General features: G+C 32.7%; 15 protein-coding genes and 1 pseudogene across 16 annotated transcripts, besides 3 other annotated features; 7 read left to right on the forward strand and 9 right to left on the reverse strand.

Annotated features, from left to right (window-relative positions):
* Positions 1–11,745: part of a mobile genetic element that runs on past the window's edge.
* On the reverse strand, positions 178–1,149 carry TVAGG3_0985340 (KilA, N-terminal/APSES-type HTH, DNA-binding family; the record flags this gene model as incomplete). Its single annotated transcript, XM_051254026.1, has 1 exon — positions 178–1,149. One exon carries the CDS (start codon positions 1,147–1,149, stop codon positions 178–180), a length of 972 nt encoding a protein of 323 aa, XP_051079600.1.
* TVAGG3_0985350 (organellar and viral DNA polymerase type B) lies at positions 1,238–1,849 on the reverse strand (the record flags this gene model as incomplete). The annotated part of the gene is made up of 1 exon (XM_001294702.1): positions 1,238–1,849. The coding sequence occupies one exon, from the start codon at positions 1,847–1,849 to the stop codon at positions 1,238–1,240; it is 612 nt and encodes a 203-aa protein (XP_001294703.1).
* TVAGG3_0985360 (organellar and viral DNA polymerase type B) lies at positions 2,001–2,945 on the reverse strand (the record flags this gene model as incomplete). Its single annotated transcript, XM_001294703.1, has 1 exon — positions 2,001–2,945. One exon carries the CDS (start codon positions 2,943–2,945, stop codon positions 2,001–2,003), a length of 945 nt encoding a protein of 314 aa, XP_001294704.1.
* Positions 3,604–4,404, reverse strand: TVAGG3_0985370 (integrase core domain containing protein family; the record flags this gene model as incomplete). The annotated part of the gene is made up of 1 exon (XM_051254027.1): positions 3,604–4,404. One exon carries the CDS (start codon positions 4,402–4,404, stop codon positions 3,604–3,606), a length of 801 nt encoding a protein of 266 aa, XP_051079601.1.
* On the reverse strand, positions 4,709–6,463 carry TVAGG3_0985380 (phage tail repeat-like family; the record flags this gene model as incomplete). Its single annotated transcript, XM_051254028.1, has 1 exon — positions 4,709–6,463. The coding sequence occupies one exon, from the start codon at positions 6,461–6,463 to the stop codon at positions 4,709–4,711; it is 1,755 nt and encodes a 584-aa protein (XP_051079602.1).
* On the forward strand, positions 7,056–7,367 carry TVAGG3_0985390 (uncharacterized protein; the record flags this gene model as incomplete). The annotated part of the gene is made up of 1 exon (XM_051254029.1): positions 7,056–7,367. The coding sequence occupies one exon, from the start codon at positions 7,056–7,058 to the stop codon at positions 7,365–7,367; it is 312 nt and encodes a 103-aa protein (XP_051079603.1).
* Positions 8,451–8,663, forward strand: TVAGG3_0985400 (uncharacterized protein; the record flags this gene model as incomplete). Its single annotated transcript, XM_051254030.1, has 1 exon — positions 8,451–8,663. The coding sequence occupies one exon, from the start codon at positions 8,451–8,453 to the stop codon at positions 8,661–8,663; it is 213 nt and encodes a 70-aa protein (XP_051079604.1).
* Positions 10,442–10,718, reverse strand: TVAGG3_0985410 (uncharacterized protein; the record flags this gene model as incomplete). Its single annotated transcript, XM_051254031.1, has 1 exon — positions 10,442–10,718. A coding segment is annotated over one exon (277 nt), but the record flags the coding sequence as incomplete, so codon positions are not given.
* Positions 10,867–11,748, forward strand: TVAGG3_0985420 (uncharacterized protein; the record flags this gene model as incomplete). The annotated part of the gene is made up of 1 exon (XM_051254032.1): positions 10,867–11,748. One exon carries the CDS (start codon positions 10,867–10,869, stop codon positions 11,746–11,748), a length of 882 nt encoding a protein of 293 aa, XP_051079606.1.
* Positions 11,749–12,286: 538 nt separating this feature from the next.
* Positions 12,287–13,855: a mobile genetic element.
* TVAGG3_0985440 lies at positions 13,293–13,543 on the reverse strand (annotated as a pseudogene). The gene has a single exon. A coding segment is annotated over exon 1 (251 nt).
* Positions 13,856–14,305: 450 nt separating the features above from the next.
* On the forward strand, positions 14,306–14,626 carry TVAGG3_0985450 (uncharacterized protein; the record flags this gene model as incomplete). The annotated part of the gene is made up of 1 exon (XM_001330350.1): positions 14,306–14,626. One exon carries the CDS (start codon positions 14,306–14,308, stop codon positions 14,624–14,626), a length of 321 nt encoding a protein of 106 aa, XP_001330385.1.
* A 224-nt stretch (positions 14,627–14,850) lies between these two features.
* Positions 14,851–16,041, forward strand: TVAGG3_0985460 (glycosyl hydrolase; the record flags this gene model as incomplete). The annotated part of the gene is made up of 1 exon (XM_001330351.1): positions 14,851–16,041. One exon carries the CDS (start codon positions 14,851–14,853, stop codon positions 16,039–16,041), a length of 1,191 nt encoding a protein of 396 aa, XP_001330386.1.
* Positions 16,042–16,510: 469 nt separating this feature from the next.
* On the reverse strand, positions 16,511–17,143 carry TVAGG3_0985470 (uncharacterized protein; the record flags this gene model as incomplete). The annotated part of the gene is made up of 1 exon (XM_001330352.1): positions 16,511–17,143. The coding sequence occupies one exon, from the start codon at positions 17,141–17,143 to the stop codon at positions 16,511–16,513; it is 633 nt and encodes a 210-aa protein (XP_001330387.1).
* A 54-nt stretch (positions 17,144–17,197) lies between these two features.
* On the forward strand, positions 17,198–17,545 carry TVAGG3_0985480 (uncharacterized protein; the record flags this gene model as incomplete). Its single annotated transcript, XM_001330353.1, has 1 exon — positions 17,198–17,545. One exon carries the CDS (start codon positions 17,198–17,200, stop codon positions 17,543–17,545), a length of 348 nt encoding a protein of 115 aa, XP_001330388.1.
* A 357-nt stretch (positions 17,546–17,902) lies between these two features.
* Positions 17,903–18,799, forward strand: TVAGG3_0985490 (protein ubiquitination; the record flags this gene model as incomplete). Its single annotated transcript, XM_001330354.1, has 1 exon — positions 17,903–18,799. The coding sequence occupies one exon, from the start codon at positions 17,903–17,905 to the stop codon at positions 18,797–18,799; it is 897 nt and encodes a 298-aa protein (XP_001330389.1).
* Positions 18,800–18,919: 120 nt separating this feature from the next.
* On the reverse strand, positions 18,920–20,308 carry TVAGG3_0985500 (Ankyrin repeat family; the record flags this gene model as incomplete). The annotated part of the gene is made up of 1 exon (XM_001330355.1): positions 19,216–19,458. One exon carries the CDS (start codon positions 19,456–19,458, stop codon positions 19,216–19,218), a length of 243 nt encoding a protein of 80 aa, XP_001330390.1.
* A 145-nt stretch (positions 20,309–20,453) lies between these two features.
* Positions 20,454–20,486: a mobile genetic element.
* The last annotated feature ends 345 nt before the right edge of the window (positions 20,487–20,831 follow it).

Below are 20,831 nucleotides of genomic sequence, written 5' to 3' on the forward strand. Positions count from 1 at the left end.
CGTTATACTTCACAAGAGTTAGCAGTAGTTTTGAAACAAAAGAGTTTCTTCGTGAATGTCAAAGATACTCATTATACTGTCATAAAGAACTCTAACATTGACTTCTTCAGTATTGCTTTAAATCTTTCCGAACAGAAAGAATATAAGAAGGGTGAAACATCTGTGAAATATTATCCTTCATCTCTGAAGACAATAACGAACAAAGATGTTATACAGAAATTCATACCAAAGGTTGAAGAAGCTTCTATTGACATTGACGAAGAAAGTGAAATGGTTGAAGAAATTGACCCTGACGTCATTTAAGCAAAAATATATTTTTGTTAATTCTTCCTCTTTGAAGTTGTCGAAATATTCTGTTATTTTTTCTTTCAGTAGCGGTAAGTCTTCTTTGAATGTAAGTATTGTGCAACCTTTGATATCATAGTGTGTTTGAGGAAGCGTGTCTTGAACTATCTGTTTAACATCTTCATTCGGTGTCATTGAAATCGGTAAGTTGTCACGATAGAACCAGTTTCTGTCAGATTTATATATTTTAGCTAAGTCATAAAAGCTCTTGTTGTTTCTTCTCACTAAATGCAACATAACCATATCTCTATCTTCTTCTTTCTCCAACTCTTCAGCGTAAATCATATACTTATAGCTTTTTTCCTTTCCTTTTGGTACTGAACGCGGTATTCTTTTCTGTATGCTTTTGTCTTTGGATTCAATGACTTCATCTTTTGCTTGAAGTTTCTTTTCCATCTCTCCACGTTCTGCTTTATATAGTTCATCTAACATCATGAAAATATAACAAGCATAACGAGGTGAAGCCCACATTGCTACAGCATTTACTAAAAGTCTATGAACATAATATCCTTTCAAACCAGGAGCCAAATTCTTGCGATTTTCGTACGGAATCTCTTCTCTCGGTTTTCCGGGGGAAGCAATCATATGAGGAAATTCTTCTAAAAGTTCTTTTGTCTGTTGGTTTTCAAACCAATGATATGCTTGCTTTGTAGAACGAAGAGCATTCATTATACTTTGCATTTGGTACATGTCATCTTTGACCGAACGAATGAGGCGAAGTTGTTTGTTATATTGTATGTATTCGTATTCTTCATTTATGGCTTCATGAACGATAGCAGTTGTTGTGTTCTCTGTTGTTGACATTACTGTTCTTACATACAAAATAAAAAAATATTTTATAAAAAAACTAACTTTATTTTCTGACTTTCACAAAAGACCAAAAATAAACGCTTTACATGTATTTTTCAGCAACTTCGTCAAATAATTTTATAGCTTTATCTATCTCATCTACTTCAAACGTTTCTTTACCTTTCATGGGAGCACCATACCTTTTCTCAAACTTTTCAAGTAGTTCTGTTTCAGCAGCTCTCATATCATTAACGAACACAACCTTGACTCTATTGACTGTACTGTCATATCTTTGAGTTATATTATATGTTCTTCCTATCTTATATCTCTTTGTATTGAAGTCCTTCGGTTTCTGAACGATGTAAAGTAAGCCTTCACTGCAACGTTCTGAGTCGAATGAACCATAAGTTATGAAGTTATATCCAACAACTGGGTCTAACCATAACAAAACTATTGGTATAAGACTTTTGTCAATGAGATATGCTGTAGTTCCATAGAATCTTACCGATATCATAAGCTCAGGATTTCTTGTCAAAATTTTCTGAGTTGAAGCATTTCTAACCCAGTGGTTTGTTTTCTTTTCAGATGGAGATATAATGTCTGACAAAGAATATTTGTTGTATTTCTTTGAGTATCTTACGTTTAAATCACCTATTCTAACCACTTTGGTGTCATTGTCTATCTTTCTAACTGTTTCAAACTCAATGTTTGACATTACTGTCTTTACATACAAGATAAAAAATTTTCTTAGAAAAAATTAGCGTTATTTTTCTAACTAATGAAATTCATGAAATTTGGTTATTTTTCAGACAAAAATAATGTTTAGGGTAGATGGTTAGATCTAACCTGATATCTACCCTCATTATTTATAACCGTTTTACATGGTAAACGTTATGAATTCGTGAAATTTTAAATATTTTTGTAGCTTCTATTTCTTCTATTAGTATGTCAAAAGTTTTAACAATGCCGAAAGTTTCTTTATACTTCTTCTTGACATCAGATAAAAGGAAATCATCAGCTGTGGGATAGTTTTTATTAAGAAATGTCAACATGTCCATTTTATCTTCTGCTGGCTTTTCTGCTTCTTTCTTTAAGTCTGCGTAATCGTTTCTCATTCTTTCTATCTCTTTTACTGAGTAGTTATATTTCCTCATTGCTGCTTTACATTTTGAGCATTGCGGATTCATTTTTGCGTTATACATTGAAATTTGACCTGCTAGAACAACTAAGGCGTCAATGGTTTTCTTTAACTCAAAAGTTGTTGGTTTTATCTGTTCGTTCCATACTTTGCCTCTTCTGTCTTTATCTCTTATCTGCCACACACATTCAGCAGCTAATGAAACAAAGTTATCGTAAGTCTTAAACTCCTCAGATTTATATATGTCAGAAATGTTTTTATAAACCATGTCGCAATCTTTGTTCATAACTTTATGGTTGCAATGAAAACCAAGGAATTCATAATTTACTTTACGTATGAACTTCTTTATTTCTACTGAATCAGTAACTTTAACTTCAATTTCATCGAATTCAGGAATAGTTAGTTTTTGTTGCTGAACTTCCGGTAATTTAGGCAAATGGTCTATGATATCTTGCATTTCATATAGCTCCTCTCCATTTGTTTCATCTTTCGCACTACAGTCTAAATTACTTGTTAAAAGTTCTTGCTTTATTCTTTGTATTTCTGTTTCAAAAGTATATGAAGAAGGAATGAAGTTTTTCATCTCTACCAACATTGACGTAGGATTCATGATTAATGAATTTGGTGCCGTGCATGCTGTCGAAAGTGCTGATGTTTCGATTTTTGTAATCATATTTATATAAAAATAAAAAAAATAAATAAAAATAAAATTAACTTTATTTTTTTCTATCTTAAGGAAATTCATGAAAATTCATGAGGGTAGAAATGAGGGTAGAAATGAGGTTAGATCTAACCATCTACCCTAAACATTATTTTTGCTGAATTCAGCAACAAAATGAACGAGGTCAGAATGTATGTAAATACCTTTGAATTCATTTATAACGCCCTTAGTAAGCTCATAAAATGCTTGTTTTGCATCACATTTTGACGAAGTGCAAATCTTCACTTCGTGTCATGATGCAAAAATAATGAGTTCATTTACTCACAATATTTTTGTACAAAATGTAAACTTTACATAACCGTTTCTATCGTACATGATATTTAGTTGACATTGTAAACTATCTTCATGTAAAGTATGGCGGTTTGAAACCGTCGGGAACCTTCACTTTTTGACGAACTTTCCGCAGCAATTTTTAAAATTTGTGAAAACTCAACGGTTTGACACGTGCCATATGTCATTTTACTCAGAATTTTGTGCTGAATTCAGCAAAAATTATTTTTGTTCATGGGCTATGCCCCGCCGCTTTGCGTCTTTATGTTAAAATAAATGGTACCTTTAATGATATCATGACTGTTCTCGTTCATGTCTGATTTACATCTAATGAAAAAGTTTAGAAGAATTTTCTTATTCTTTCTGGCATATTTTTGTCTTTCCAGAACTCCCACTCTAATGGTCCCAGATGTGTTGGCTTCGACTCTCTCAAGTTCTTAGATGGTATAACATCTTCAACGCCTCCTTCATATCTTACTTTATAAGTGTCATCGTTTGTGTTATAGCCAAGTATTTCAATAACCACTCCTCGCTTTGCTTCGTCAATGGTTTCAGTAAGTTTGCCATTACTACTTTCGACTAATTTATGACGAGGATAAAACGCAATAGAGTCGTCGGCAGCTTTTATAAGATATCCATTACCTTGCGTAGAGTCTACGATATAATAATTTCGACTTAACCTTAAACGTTTCTTTGTCAACGGTTTGTCGTCAAGAACTACACGAACTTTTGTACCAGGAATGAGAGTAAATTGTGTTGAATTTCTGATATTTTGTGTTTGACTTTGTTTCTTTTGTATATACTTTTCTTCTTGTTGTTGTGTCATTGAATTTGGTGTATGTCCTGTTGTAGAATGTGTTGAGGAATTATATACTTCGAGAAAATGTTTCATTGTTTCTTCGGTAAAGTCTCGCTCTTGATTTAAATCTCTGAGAGTCCTTATGAAGCGGTTTATGATGCCGAGTATGTTATGGTTATGGTCTTCAGTAGTGTAGTGAGTTATGTTATGCTTAATGAGAAATTCTGTGATTTCATTGCTGAGGTATGCACTGTCTTGGTCTGATGTTAAAGTACTTGGGCTATGTTCTGCTACAAACTTTTGTAAAACTCTTAACACTTCACGAGTTCCTTTATTTTTCATTGGATATGCATATGCTTTACGAGTGTTAACATTTATGAAGATGAGGAATGGTTTATGTCCTCCTTTTCTGCTTTGAATGAGAGTGTCAAATTGGTATGCGTCAGGAGTGTTGGAGTAAATTGGTAAAAAGTAGTCGTAAGGGTTTATTTTTGTTTGATGTACAACATTTTTGTCAAAGAACTTTTTAACTTCAGCTCTGTTAGTAAATCCCCAACTCTTTGCAGCTTCATTGAACTTCTTAAATGACCTCCACGGTGATGATTCGAATACTTCTTTCAAGCTCATTTATGTAAAGTTAAAGATTTTAAGCAGCTCTATACCATGCGAATACAGTCACAAATGGTGGCATATAATCTTCACCCGAGCCTGTTGGATTTGTTGTGAAAGTGTGTGAATGATTACCTGCGGTTCCACAGAAAATACCTGCGCTTGAATCTACTGGGTCAGTTGTGATATCATATCTATTCATTCCCCATCTATCCGAACCCGCTGCAAGATTTATATAACCTCTTTTTGTTATTGAATGTGAATGATTTCCTGTTGTGTTTGTAGTTCCTGTATGAGTGTGCGGTGGAAGGTTTGCTTCTTTAATTTTCTTCGAACCTCCTGTTTGCTTTGAAGAGTTCGCACAATAGAGGAATTTGTCTACAATCTGCTTCCACATACCAAAACCTAAAACTGTTGCTGGATTTGTTGAGTTCATTGACGTATAAATAGAACCAACAGGATATAATGTTTGAAGTATTTCCGTCTTTAATGTTTGAAGCTCTGTTTTGTCAGCTTTCTTATCTAACATTGTTGGTAGTTCATGTGCTTCAAAGTTTCTGGCATGATCTTCGATATTCCTGCAACTGTTATCTAAACTGTTAAGAGTATCTTTTACGCTTGTACTTGGATTTTCTAAAGGTGCACTTGAACCAAGGTCAAAGTTCAATATTATGTCGTCTGCTCTAACAGTAGTGAAGGATTTATGTGTATGGTTCTTGTCAGCTTTATTATCATATAAATCTTGAGCAGTGAATTTAACATTATTTTCATCATCCATGACATAAACATTTTTACAGCTAATTTCTTTCTTCGTTGTTATGTTTTCATTCGATGTTAAACCTTGTGGAAAGTTAGGAGGTTTATAATATAATGCATTCCCACCAGTTCCGCCAACCGTTCCTTCAATACTTTCTATAGCAACAGTTGAGAAGGAGTTATGTGTATGGTTTTTGTCTGCTTTCTTATCTAACATTGCTGGTAGTTCATGTGCTTCAAAGTTTCTGGCATGACCTTCAATGTTCCTGCAACTGTTATCTAAACTGTTAAGCGTGTCTTTTACACTAGTGCTTGGATTCTCTAAAGGTGCACTTGAACCAAGGTCAAAGTTCAATATTATGTCGTCTGCTCTAACAGTAGTGAAGGATTCATGTGTATGGTTTTTGTCAGCTTTACTATTTAATGTAGCTTGAAGTTCATTTATATCGGAGATATTGTGTTTATGAGATTTCAAAACTTTGTTCGTTGCGTCAAGTTCATCTTTGTCAGCTTTACTTTTAATAGCATCTTCAAAAGTTATTTTTGCCTTAACTCTCAAAGTAAATCTTGGTTCAACTAATACACCGTTAACAAAGAAACTAGAGGCATATATTTCATCGTTATAACCAAATGCTTCTAGTGCTTTACCCGTGTCATACTGTACAGTACAGCTTATGTCATAACCTTTAGCACGAATGTATTTATATCTTCTTTCATTAACATCTTCAGTGCTTATTTGTTCATCCTGTGTTAAATATCCATGGTAGTCCGTTATAATCTGTTTGTCTGAACTTATATAATGAACATGGTTTTTATCTGCTTTTTCGGCTAATTTCTCTTCTATCTCATTTATTTCAAGTTCAACTCTTCCGCCAGAACTCTTATTATCATTAATCTTTTTCATTAATTCGGTAATTACGTCATAAAGACTATATTCTGTTTTCGGTTTTGTAAATAATGAGTCAAAATTTCTTTTCATCATTACATCGCTGACATTAATGATATCACCAATTCCTTTTTCATTTATTCTCTTCATTAATTCTGCAATAATGACGAATATATAATCTGTTAATTTATTCTCTTCATCGAGGGTTATAGAATGTTTTGAAATTGAATCATTAACTCCTCTAAATAAATCAATAACTTCAGGATACACGTTTTTAATGTCTCGAATAACCCGACCAGTATCCTGTTGTTCATGTTCTTCGTTCCCGTCGTTACGTGGTTTTATATCTCTAACCATCATCAACGCAGCCATAACCGGAGGGTTTGTTGCTATCTGTTCGAAAATCCGTCCGTTATGTACGGTATATCTAAATAATTTCTTTGTGTTTGTTAAAACATTTGAAACAAGTCTTTTAAAACCATCTACAAAATTTCCTGTTTCACCTAATGTTCTTGCAACATTTACAAGCTCACCCATTCCCGCTTTTGACCCCAAAAACGTCCATATTGCATTTATTTCACTCTGTATAGTTGTCCATTCAGCGAAACTAACACCCGCATTCGCTAAGCTGAAAATGAAATTCAGTGGATCGAACTTAATTCCACCTTCTTTTTCAATTTCAACGAACTCACTAACATGAGATTTTAAGTATTCTTTCGTTAAAATTGTTTTCCCCGATGTTATGTCATTAACGAAACTATCACCGTCAAAAGTTAACGAATTCAATTTCGTCGTTGATGCTTTTATTTCATACACCGCTTTATCGATAGTTTTTGGCTCACCTTCTTTAGAAGCATATGAAACATTAATGAATGAATTATATGTATTCGTGAATGAGTTAAAATCAATGATTTTCATTAATGACGCCTTTAATGATTCATTTACTGTTGAATCCCTTAAAGCAATTAATGAACTGTCATTTATGAAAGGTACACTGCAAACCGTCGAGTTTGGATCAAATGCTGTAGTTGGTGCAGGAATATTAATGATATAAGTCATTAAATCATTAAGTGACGTAAATAATGTTGTCGTTTTTGATTTAATTTCTTTAGCATCTGTTATATATGGTAATTTTATTTCTGTAGTTTCTGAATTAAAGATATTCGCTAAAATGTTTTGTAAACTGTTTTGAACAGCTGTGTAAACCGTTGAATCCGGAACCCTTACAATTTCACCATCCTTAATAAAGGGCATTGCACATGGCGTAGTGCTTGGGTCAAATCTTTCGGGATTATAATTCAACATATATTCTAATGCTTCATAAACAGACCTATATACTGTTGTGTCGTTCTTCATGACAACTTCACCATTTACAATGAATGGCATAGTACATGGAGTTAAAATAGGGTCAAACTTTTCATAGTCCTTCCATGTTATGTATTTCTCAGTATTTCCATCAGAAATAACAATATATTTGTCAGTAAGTGTGAGAGAGTATTGACCAAAATATAAACGTTTAGCTCTGTCAGCTTCATACGCATATGCAGCAATAGTCATATTTTAATAAGAATAAAATGTTGTTCTATTTGCAAAGTACAGACCCAAACGAATACGGGACAGTAAAGCTACAAACAAACTTAGGTCTTCAGAATGAGGCGCTTGCATTCAGAATGGTTGACTTCAATACTATCGCTTCATTCGTTATAACAAATGAAACAGATTTCATGGAGATTGAAATAGATGGAAAGAAGCACGAAATAAGATTTCACAATAATGTAGAATATAAGATGGAAACATTAGCTGGAGTGTTAAATGTTCTCATAAATACTACAATAAACAAGGATAACGAAGAAAACTTAATGAATGTTAAACTTATTGCAGGAGTTTTGAAGTTCAGTTATGTGAAGGAGTTTAAGATACCAAGATGAGTCATAGAGTACAACTTCTTTTGGGTGCATACCATATGACATTTCCTTTGAAAAGTGTTGACAAAACGATTGAGATGAAATCTGTTCCATACGTATGTTATGGTAATTGTTTATACATTGAGTCTAAAATAGCTAATGTCACAGGTATTTCAGGAGTTAATAGTAAAGGTTCAGTAGAATATAAATCCTTCTGTTATGCAGTCAATTCAATGTTCATTCCAAATGTTCCTGTCATAGCAACTCATTTAGGTAAATGGGTTCGCATTAGTCCACATAATTTGAAAGACATGCAATTCAGACTTGTTGACTTTCAAGGAGAGCCTGTAGAACTGAAGGCACCAGTGCGAATGACTGTTGAAGTTGACTTTTTAGAAAATATTAAATGCAACAGCTTACAAGAGAACTCAGAGCTAAAAATATAAAGTATGAATGTTATGTATTAGGTCATGAACTTTGGTTGTTGCTGTTTGATGAAACAAATGAGTTAGTTATGTCAGTCAAGAGAACAGAAAAATATTGTGTTAGTGAAAACTGCACCAAGTCAATAAGATTAGGTTTGTATTATGAAGATGAGTTCGATACTGTTGAAGAAGTTTTGGATAGATATTACAAATTGCTAACTTGAAATTTTTTGACTGACGGCGCAAAGCGCCAAGATGGGCTCAAAGAGCCCTCCTGACTGCTTTAATTTACTAAAACATATTTCAAGCAAAGTTTATATTCTGTTGAAAGTTTTGTATACTCGTTCGAATATTTATACTTAAACTCAACTCCTGTAGTTCCTGGTGTTTCAATGATGCGGATGTTACCTATTTTCATGAATAGTGGAGTTTGACCACAGCATTCGATTTCAGGGTCGAGATAGTCAATGACACATTGTTTCCCTGTTATTCGTGAGATAACATTTTCAAGGTCCTCCTTTGTTAGAATTATTTGGTTCTTACTTATAAGATTTGTCAAAGCTTCTTATCGTCTTTGAGTAAAATTGTTTGGTATAACTGAAGAAGGTAATGGTCTACGTTATCTGAAGGATTTGTTTGAACATTTGTGTAAGGGTTGTCGTTGGCTTCTCTTGAAAGAACTTGGTCCAGTGGTGGATACTCTAACTTAACATCTGATGTAGCGTTAGCGTTTGAAGCTGAGTTTAAATTCACCGACTTAAGATCTGGTTCTTTTTTCTTTCAAACACTCCGAACTATAGTTCTTTATGACAATATTGTTTGTCGTTCGTGAGTCAACATTTGATGTTGGTTCAATTGGAACATTAACGGCACCAGCTAAGATGGATTTGCTTCTCATTTCATATAGAATAAAAACCTTTTATATGTATGAAATGAACAATATACTCGACAAGGGTTTGAATGTAAAGCTAACGAATGAAAATATTGTTGAATTCACTGAGACAGGAGCTGTGTATAAAGATGTAGAACTACTGAACAAAAGAGCAAAGGGAAGAAGCAGGAATATGAACAAAGGGTGAAGCCTATAAAAATTTATGTCAATGATGGCTCAGGAGGTTCAAACATAAAGTATGCAGAAAGTTATAGAGTTTATGCTCTCAAAGGTGAAAAGCCTTCATTTAAGAACAGCTATTCTAACACATATCCTCAAAAGCTAACGGATGGGGAAGTGGATGATATGAATGACAGCAAAAATATTAACAGAAATGGCGACAGAGATGCATGGAATTTGTTTACCATCAGTCAATTGAAGGTTAAACTTTAAAACAATGTTGGTCGTTCCCATGGAATATTTTTGACTTTAATGGTATTAGTCATGATATGAATCTCAAGGTATGAACGAGGAGAGATGAGAGACTTATATGCTTCCCAAATTTCTTCAAAAGGTAATGTTATACCTGACTGTTTCCAAATGAGTTCAATATCATAGCGTGAGAAACCTTGAAAGATAACGAAGTCAGTTATGAGACGTTTTATGTTTAAAGCAAGAAAACGCCATGTTTGCATAAGTATTGCTACAGTTAAATGGTAATGTCTGACTTTAGTTATGATGTTAGCTAATGGTGAGTCTGGTTTTGACACTAAACCTTTTCCGGCGAAGTCGTCACAAACGAGCAGAGTGTTTGAAGGATATTTTTTGAAGGGGTATTTTGAAAGTTTTGATAGAATGTAGTTTGTCAGTCGTTTCATATCGTAAACTCCTGAGTATTGACGTAAGTGGTGTTTGTCAATAATTCTTTCCATCTCCTCAGAAGTCTTTTGCATTCCTGACTGTATGAACTCTACGATAGCATAATATTTCCTCTTACGTCGAATGTAACGTTGAAGAAATTCAATGAGTTCGCTATCTGGAACTTTAACGACAGAGGCTTGAACTTTTGACATAAATGTTTTCGCTGTTGAGTCCATAGAGTCTGAAGTTGCTGATATAATGATTTGGTCATAGTAAGAGTCGTTTCCTAAACGCTCTGTTATGAGTATATGACGAATGAGGTTAAATGTCTTACCTGAACCCATCTTTCCACAATAGAAATACACACCATTTGAACAGAATTCATAATCTTTGCTGAAAGGAAGAATAAGAGAAGAGTTAAGTTTGTCTGTAGTTTCATTCATGTCTTCATCTACATCATGTATTAAATGCTTCATTTTATCTCCATTAAAAATGCAAGTCAGAAATATTCAGAACATAGCACCGAGTCTAACTGACAAGAGTATAAAGATATACTATGAACATGTTATGATGAAACCAACCAAAATTCAAGAAAGTCAGTATACTTATGAATATCCAAGACACTGGGTAGAGTATGTAGGAGGTGAGAAAGCTATTGAAATCAGACAGGTTCGAAGTATTCCAGCAGGAAGAACAATATTATTGAAGAACTTTAATGTTTTGAGATATAATGATGAAACAAAGAAGCAAGATAGTTTCCCTGTTGCTGTGTATGTGAACCTAGACACAGGAGATGACATGAAAGTTTTTAACACAAAGCTTCAAACGGTAGTGAGAGAACAACTTACTGCGGAAGGACATCCATTACCTTCAGAAGTTACCATAGCATATAATTTTGAAACAAACTCAATAGATTTTAAAGTCGTCTCTGCAAAGAAGTCAGGATTTACATTTAATGAAGCAGATGTATATTCGAATGAAAACTTCAAAGCTATTGCATGGTTAGATAATGACGATTGCTTTAAGAAAATCTTTAAATTCAGTGACTCAAAGATGTCAATAGATGACCTTCGTGGAATGTTACCATCGACGTTTACAGTTGAAGGTTCAGCAGGATTGCTTACAAGTTTTTCAATTGGTGGCATTTGGTCTCGTGAGAACATTGTTATAAAATCCAGTATAAGTGAATTTGCTGAAGAATCTATATTATGTCTTTCAAACTATATGTATTCGCCGCCAAAGCATTATAGTATAACAAACTTTGTCAGTAAGTTTAACATAAGACTTGTCGAACCTTCTTCAATGAAAGATGTTGTGCTACCTAAAGATGGAAAGGATGGACTCATTATTGAGATGATTTTAATTGCATATTAAATGAGTTTGTTCTTGAAAGTCATTCATGATGAAATAACTGTTGTAGAAGATGTTAGCAATTGTTCAGACATTTTGAAGCGTATAGATGATATAAGAAAGAAGTTAGATAGACCGCAAAGTGGTGAGGGCGAAGCCCGTGAGAATGTTTATGTTTCATTGACTTTCTCCAGTAACGAGAACTTTTATGAGATAATATTGAAGAGAGATGATTTTAATATGGTGTAAATGGTGGCTTGGGCAGCTTTAGGCGCAATGGGAACAAAAGCATTAGCATTTGGAGCAAAAGCACTTGGAGCTTATGACGCAGTAAATAAAATGAGTGGAGGAAGAGTTTCGAAGACATTAGATGCAAATAAAGGAAAGATTGGAGGTTGGGTTGCAAAGAAGTTAAGATTAAATAAAATAGGGCTCATAAATAAAGCATCCAATTTGGTTGCGACTGAGTCAGAAAATGCTTTAGGAAAGGATGATGAGTTTGCAAAACATGCAAAAGACTTTAATGACCAGATGAAAGGTGAAACAATGCATTTAAATAGAGGAGTATATAAGAATTTCCGAAAAAGTGACACCCAAAAAGTGACACTTTCAATAGGGAGTAACACTCAAAAAGTGACAATTTAAAATTCACAATAAATAAAAATAATAATTTTTTTAGTCTATTAAATTATTCTTTTCTTTGAAATCCTCCAAAAATTCTTCGAAATGTTCTAAAATATAACCCGGAGAATTATAACAAAATTCATTAATTTCTAACATATACGTATCTAACAATTCATTTGGAATTTCAAACGATCTTAAATATGTAATTGAATTTTGTATCTTCTCATTTATTTGAGAAAGTTTTTCTTCAGCATTTTCCAAGTTTTTGAACTTTCTTGAGGGAATTAAAGGGTGAGAGATTTATAGTCTATCTATATATCTCCCACCCTCTAATTCCCTCCCTGACAGCGGGAAACTTTGTCTGAATGTTAAACTATTCAGACAAAGTTTCCACTGTTTGCGAAGGAATTGTTGGCTATGATGTACTGATTCATGATCAGTACATCATAGCCAACAATTCCTTATATAAAGTTCAAAAACTTGGGTGCAATCAGTTCTGATTGCACCCAAGTTTTTGAACTTTCTTGAGGGAATAGAAGAGTAAGCGGTATACATTATGAATATATACCTCTTACCCTTCCATTCCCTCTCTGACAGCGGAAAACTTTGTCTGAATGTTAAACTATTCAGACAAAGTTTCCCGCTGTCAGCGAAAGAATTGTTCCATCTGGTGCATAGAGTGTGAATCTATGCACCAAATGGAGCAAGTCCCTCGCGAAATTGCCCAAACTTGCGTCGCATTTCAAAGATTGCGACCCAAATTTTGGCGATTTCTAGTAGAGATGGAGTATTTTGAGTTACTGACCTATATGCAGTGGCTCAAAGGGCTCCATCTCTACTTTGAAGCAAGGAAACTTTCCTCGAAATTTTGATAATTTGAAGAAAGTTTTCAAGCAATTAACAAAGGATTACTCGCTATGAGGTAAAAATTCTAGATTTTCACCTCATAGCGAGAGCTTCCCTTTCATTGCTTGAAAACTTTCCCCAGCTTCAAAATTGGGGAAAGGGCTGTAAAGTCGACTCCGATACCAGCAGGTACCAGAGTATTTAAAAGAGAAGCCCTCGTACGAGTTTCTATGAAGACCTTCTCATTCAAGAAGATCTGAATAGAAAATCGTACGAGGGCATTGGAAACTCGCGTCTGGTACATGTTAGTACCAGAGTGTTTGAGATTTGAAGACTCTGGTACTAACATGTACCAGAATTTATGATGAATTTAAGATGGACCATTATAAAATGGTAGCGGTTTGTTTCAAAAAATTAGATGAGATTTGCATAGATATAGATTATATGATTTATACATATGAAAAATAATATATAAAAATATAATTTTGAGATAATTATGTAAATAATATTTTAAATATTTGAATTTGAGGTATAATTTTATAGTAAAATATATTCTAAAGAGTATTTATATAAATATTGTAAAATAATATAAGTAATAAAAATTGAGACCTCCTCCCTGTTTTTGATGTTTTGTCACTTTTTCGGTAATTCTTATTGTTTCGAAAATGCTTTAGGAAAGGATGATGAGTTTGCAAAACATGCAAAAGACTTTAATGACCAGATGAAAGGTGAAACAATGCATTTAAATAGAGTCGATGGAACTAAAGAAAATGTTTCTTCTCCACCAGTAGTTCTTCCGTATGGTCCCTATGGAATGTATGGAAACCCTTATGAACGACCATTTGACCCATTGACTGGTGGAAGTAATTGGTATCATTATGGACGAAGAAGAAAGACAGTCAAGTTGGAGACAGACGTGAAGAAAGCAACTAAAAAGAAACCAAGGAAGAGAGTTATAAAGCAATGAATTCAACAGGGTGAAAAAAGAGGGTAGAAATGAGGGTAGATCTACCCATCTACCCTAAATTTATTTTTGTGCTATGTTTTCATACGTGTGAGGGTGGTGATATCATTAATTTTTAAGTTTATTTTTTATTTTATTTTTATATAAATGACGAAAACTATTGAGATAACAAACTACAACGGTCATGAGTTCAAGAATTTGTTCTTCGTTCCTCGTGAAAATACATTCTATCAGATACGAGGGAGAAAGGGTAAAGTTAGTTTGAGCGTTTATGACAACAAACATAATGGAAAGTTTATACAAGCATATGATACAAACGGTAAGCGTGTTTCATTAGCTTTGTCAAAACTTACAGGTATAAACTATGACAGTGATTTTGACCTATATGAAGAAGAAAGTGAGTCAGAAGATTATGAGCTGTTATATGAAGCACAGCAATGGGAGGAGTTGCAATACTTTTGTAAGTGAGAACGTTTATTTTTACATTAGTGAAGTCGTTTGTGAAAACATTAGTGAGGTGAAGTGGTTGGTGGCTTTGTAAATATTTAAGGTTAAATTAATGTTGTCGTTTGTGTTGTAAAATATACGTTAACGGTTTCGTAAAGTGTCAAATTCACATATCATGAGTAAGGAGGCGCGCAGTGCCGCCGTACCCATGATATGTATACTAACTCCTGTCAACCCTATATCTAATGAATTTAACTACTGAATACATTAAAGCTCGCGATTTTATTCAAACAGAATTCCGACCAAACGGAAGCTGGAGTTTGTTTGAGTTCATTATACGTTTCGTAGGTGGATTTACTTCTATGTACGAACTTACCAACGACAAACTCTACCTAGATAAGGCAGTTATGTGCGCAGACGCCATTTTCCCTCTGATGAGTGGCGGAATTTTCGGAGGAGGTGTCAGTTTACGGACAGACAGTACTGGAAAGATCACTGCGAATGGCGGAGGAGGTGGAGGACACAATGTAGCTGATTCTAATACATACCAGCTTGAGTTTATTTCGCTTTCTATGTTAACTGGAGATCCGAAATACGCTGATTTGGCCGTAAAGACGTATAAACACATGTGGGGTAAGTTTAGGAATCAAGGATTGATACCTGAGAACTTCCACAGTGGTAGTCTTCACGTAGGAGCAAATATTGACTCATATTATGAATATATTATTAAAATTTACGTAATGACGAGAGGTGTAGCCAATAACTTCCTTAACAAACACCTTCAGATCGTAAAGGATATAAAAGAAAAGCTTGTTATCCATTCTGGAAAAAATAATTATACAGGACTCGGAGTTTATTCGAATGGAAGGACTGATCCGATGCAGGAACACTTAGGAACATTCGCTGGTGGTATGATAGCAGTAGGAACTGTTAAAGAAAACCCTCATGCGACTGAAGATTTGAAATTGGCCGATGAATTGGTCACTGGTTATGCCAAAGCATACGAATTCACGCAGACAGGTGTTGGACCAGAAAAAATCAGATTTTCACGTAGCAAAGACCACGATTTCGAAATTGAAAACTGTGAATACATGTTAAGACCAGAATCTAGTGAAAGTGTTTACGTTATGTGGAAATTCACAGGTTTGCCGAAGTTTAGAGCATTCGCATGGAATATGTTCAATGGAATTAATACATACGCTAGAAGAAGCAAAGGATTCTCACATATAAGTAACGTAGATAGTAAGAACTCTTGGGGAGCTCCAGGACCTCAAGAAAGTTTCTTCTTGGCTGAAACATTGAAGTATTTGTACCTTACTTTCGCAGATACATCCATTATCTCACCAGCTCAGTGGGTATTTAACACAGAGGGACATCCTTTGAGGATATTCACAGAAGAAGAGGCTCAGAAATGGAAATCTGTCCTGAATTTCTAATAATATTGTATTTATATATTATTTTATATTATAAATCATTTGATATTTATTTGGATACTGCAAAACAGTAGCTTTATTGAATTTACTATCAAAATTTTTTCTTTGTCCAAATTATGAAGTTCAGAGATATGAAATGACTGAATGACAATGTGAAAGTATAGAAAGCAATATGGTATTATAATATTAAGAAGACTATGTTCTTTATATAACTCCTTTTTCTCTTCTTTTATCATAAATATTCCTGAATATATCTGATATCTAAATTCAAATATACTATTTGTATGTGGCTGGCATAAGTACAGAATATTTTGAAGGTTTCTATCTATTTGGATGTGCTGATGATGAATTATGAAAAATATTATTATAAAAAAGAAATGATAGGGCAGAATATATTTGCACCATGCTGTCAATAAGCCAATACATTTTAAAAATTACAAACAAAACTTTATACGATTTACTAAATACAAAATTATTTTCTTGTGCGCTTCGGTTTTGATATTATGGCTTCTACGAACTCAACTTCTGCACTACTATCTGATGATGTATTTTGAAAGAAAGGACTTTGATTTGATTCTAATGTCTTTTCTGGAAGAGGTTGAATAACTTCTTTTCTATCCTCTTCTTCATTGATTATAGCTTGATTATCTTCTTCTAGATCATCAATTTCATCTTGCTCATCATTAATGTTGTAATCATTTGTTTCGTTTTCTTCAATAATTTCGAATTCTTCAGTTGAAGTAGTTATTTCCTTTTTCTCACTAGATTCAACTGCAAACTCATATAATTCTGGTGGTTTCATTGCTTCAATTGATTCATCCTTGAAAAATATACAAGTATCTGAATCATCAGGTTTAAATTTATTAACAGTGTTGCCTTGTTTCTTGAGATGCTTAATCTGTGTCTTTACACCAACACTTTGAGATTTTTTAGGAGATTTTTGAGTAATTGGTTGCTGTGTTAATTTACTTATTTTCTCTGTTTCGTTTTCAAACTCTTTTAACGCACTAAATCTTGATTGCTTGTTTCTCTGAGCAGTAGTTGGTTCGTATTCGAATATAGACTTTCTTGAGTTTAGCTTCTGTTTTAACCGACTTTTATCCATTTTAAAAAAAGCGGGCACCCCCTAATTTATAAAAAATATCGTTTTATAAAAAAAATGGAAAACGAATTATATGTGAATAATCTCGTTAAAATACGCACATTAATACATGAAAATTCTAAAAACAAGAATCCAAACTATACAAAAGAAGAACTCGATGGCTTAGTTTCGAATTTGGAACCAATGGATTTTGCATCATACGGAAAAGACATTTGCAAATTATATAGCTCTGCTGCAAAAACTCATAATAATGCTTTTTCAACAAATGTTCCTCCTCAAAATAATCCAGAATTTCCAAAATTCACTTTTCGCAAAATCAAGAAACAAACATACGACTTAAATATCGAAGGTACGTCCAAATACTATCCTACATATCCGGAATGGATTTGCAAATCATTCAAATAAGAAAAGTTATTTTATCTTGTTGTTTTTGTTTTTAAACTGATTGTTTACTTATTCCTTCATGCTGTTTTCATTAGTACAACTTAAGAAAATCTAATAAATATTGAATGTTGATATTGATTGAAAAAAGTGTGTTCCTGAGCACGATTGACTGCTTAAACAAGACTTTCATCTAAGAATAATAGTATTCGTGTTAAAAATGTCGGATATTACTTATGAAACTTTCATCACATTCAGTCGATTCAAAATTGTACATCGAAACCAAGATAATTCTCCTAACAATATATTTTTAGTAAATTTAACTAAGTGGTTTCATATCCAAGTATGGAAATTATGTTGGCAATTTTTTATATAATTTTGATGAATTTTGATCCAGAATATTACGCTCAGAATGTTGATGAGTGGTGTAATGATGATGACTTCATAGAAACACACACAAGGAAGCAAATTATAACAATTTTAGACAGATCAATTCTTTCTGGAAAACAATTTCATAAAATTTTCTCTATCGCAACATCATTTTTTGAACAAGAAGACATCATTTCTATGCTAGAACATAGTCATGTCGATTTCAATAATCAAATCGAAAACATATCTAAAGTGTTAGAATTTTTTGGAATTTTTTTCAATTTGCAGATATTTTACGATATGCGTTCAGTGCTTGGATGTATATCTCTGAATACTGGAACAAATGAAGACAAAGTATTGCCGAATAACATCAAAGAATTGGAAAAATGCCAAAAATCTGAATTTTACTTTGATGAAATATACAGAATCCTTGCAAAAGCAGCATCACAGAATGATGAACAGACAATAAAATACGCAATTGATAATAAATACACCGAAGTTCGTGATGGCTACATCAAATCAGGTGCAGACGTAGCACTTTGGTCGGCAATGAAAGGAAATATGCGTCTTACTAATCTATTGGCTAAGAATGGTGTCAATATGACCACTAGAGACCAAGTTAATGCATCAATTCTACATTTATTTTGTATAAAAGGAAATTCAGAGGCAATTAAGTTTGCTTTAAAGTTTATAGATAAGAATGATGTAGATAATAATGGTTGGACTCCTCTTCACTACGCTGCTTATTATAATAACTCTGAAGCTTGTAGATATCTCTGTAGTTTGCCTGGGATAGACTTATATGCTTATAATAATAGTAATAGAACACCTTTGGCTGAAGCTTCAAACTCATTTAGAAATTGTGGCGAAACTATTGAAATTCTTAGAAGAAGTGGTGGAACTTTTTGAATTAGTAAAGTTTTATGTTTGTTTTATATGAAATTAATTGCAATTTAAAAAAAAAGGAAATTATCTTATATTCAATAGAAATATAATAAGGATATTAATTATAATAGTGCTAAAAGCATCCTTGAGATCAAATGTGGCATATTTTTTAGTTCATTACCAACTTACTGATTCATAATTTTCTAAATCTAGCTGATTAAGATTATTTTCATACTTTTAGTGCCAAGTTATCAAATATTGAGAGAATTAATGCGTGTTTATTGTATCTTGTGAAGGAATATTAATATTTTATACCATGTGGAAGAAGATCTTCTGCTGAACCTTCTTATTTATTATATCTTGGTGCAAGATGAAATGTGGTCTTTCTTTATCTTTTTTATTGATATTTATAAATAGACTTTTTATATCTTTTATTTATATCATTCGATTTTTGGAAATTCAAGTGTTTCTAAACTATAATATTCTGCTGCAATAAGAATGGCTGTCTTTCCATCTATATCTTTATCTTTTATATTTGCACCATGTGAGATAAGAACCTCAGATATTTCTTTTCTATTACATTCTAGTGCATAATGAAGAGCAGTTTGCCCATAATTATCTTTTTCATTGAAATATGCACCATTTGAAAGGAAATATTCGCAAATGGATGGAATATTAAACATTATTGAATAAATAAAACATTTGTTAACATCATTAGTATTATCATAATAAACTAAAAATGATTCAAGATTATGATAGAATTGAGAATTATATAGCGAGATCTTTATACTGTATTCATTCATCAAGAATGCGACAAAATCAATTTTGTGTGAAATAATTGCAATTCTTCATACATTCATCATCTGGTTTCTGATATTTCAAACATTCGCTTATGATCTCTGAATTTCCACCTAAAAATGATCGATCTAGACATCTTTGAGTTATATTCGATTTAAATTTTGTGCTCAAAAACTTGAAACAATCAACTGCTCCATGATAACAGCATAATTCAAGTAGCGAACAATAATTGAAGTAATGCATTGGATCTAATTTGCTTTCAAGTATTTGTTTTTATTAAACCATTCCCTTTCTGTGAATGCAATGAATGTGTTTATATCATTATACATAATTGCTCTGTAAATTGAGATTTTCTGAAATAAATTTTTCGAAATTAGTAAACGTGTTTAATTTGATTCCATATTTTTTATAAAACAGGATGTTTGAAATAGGATTAGCATTAGTGACTTTTATGACATCATAATCATCGAATATATGTATGGCAAGAGATAAGTATGACTTTGCATAGCGGTTTTTATGTGGAATGATATTTAGAATATCTTTCATAATATTTTGGGGAAGCTCTTTCTTAGAAAATTCAATTCTGTCTTGATGATTCTGTAAATCGAGTTTAATTCTTCTCAATCTTCCGTTTTTAATTGATATATTGCATTATATGAGTTGATGTGGTATATGTTTATATTTCGTAATTCACTGAAATTATTTGGGTGAATGTCATGAACAGACATGAAAAAAATTAAATTTATCACCAAAAAATATGTATTAACCAATTATCTATATCTTTTAATAGTTTTTTATTTTCCAGCTATCATTGAGGATGACTCATTAACTTTTTACCTTAGAAAATTAGGATATAAAGCTTATATGCCAAAAAAAATGAGATAATGTCAGAAAGTTGTAAGTGCACCCTTAAGTCTTCACAAAAATGGCAAAAATTTTTTAAAAAATTTAAAAAGATGAAAAATATGCTCTACAATGCATAAAAATATTAGTCTACCATTTTCGGAAAAATCAAGTCAAATTAAATAAATTAAATATCGGTATACAATGTGGTATTTTTAAGTGGTCACTAAAAATTAAAAATAATGATCAATATAGTATTGATATACATCATAGAATATATATTTCAAGGGACTTTAATTTTTGTCATGTTATAGTGAAGCTTTAAATTTTCCATCAATTTTTTTAATAAGGAAGTCAATTTGGAAAATTGTTTTCACTTTAGGAGAATATAATTTTCCATTTGGAAAATTTAAAA

The sequence above is a fragment of the Trichomonas vaginalis genome, chromosome I (genome assembly GCF_026262505.1).
Source record: "Trichomonas vaginalis G3 chromosome I, whole genome shotgun sequence".
Taxonomy (NCBI): Eukaryota; Parabasalia; order Trichomonadida; family Trichomonadidae; genus Trichomonas; species Trichomonas vaginalis.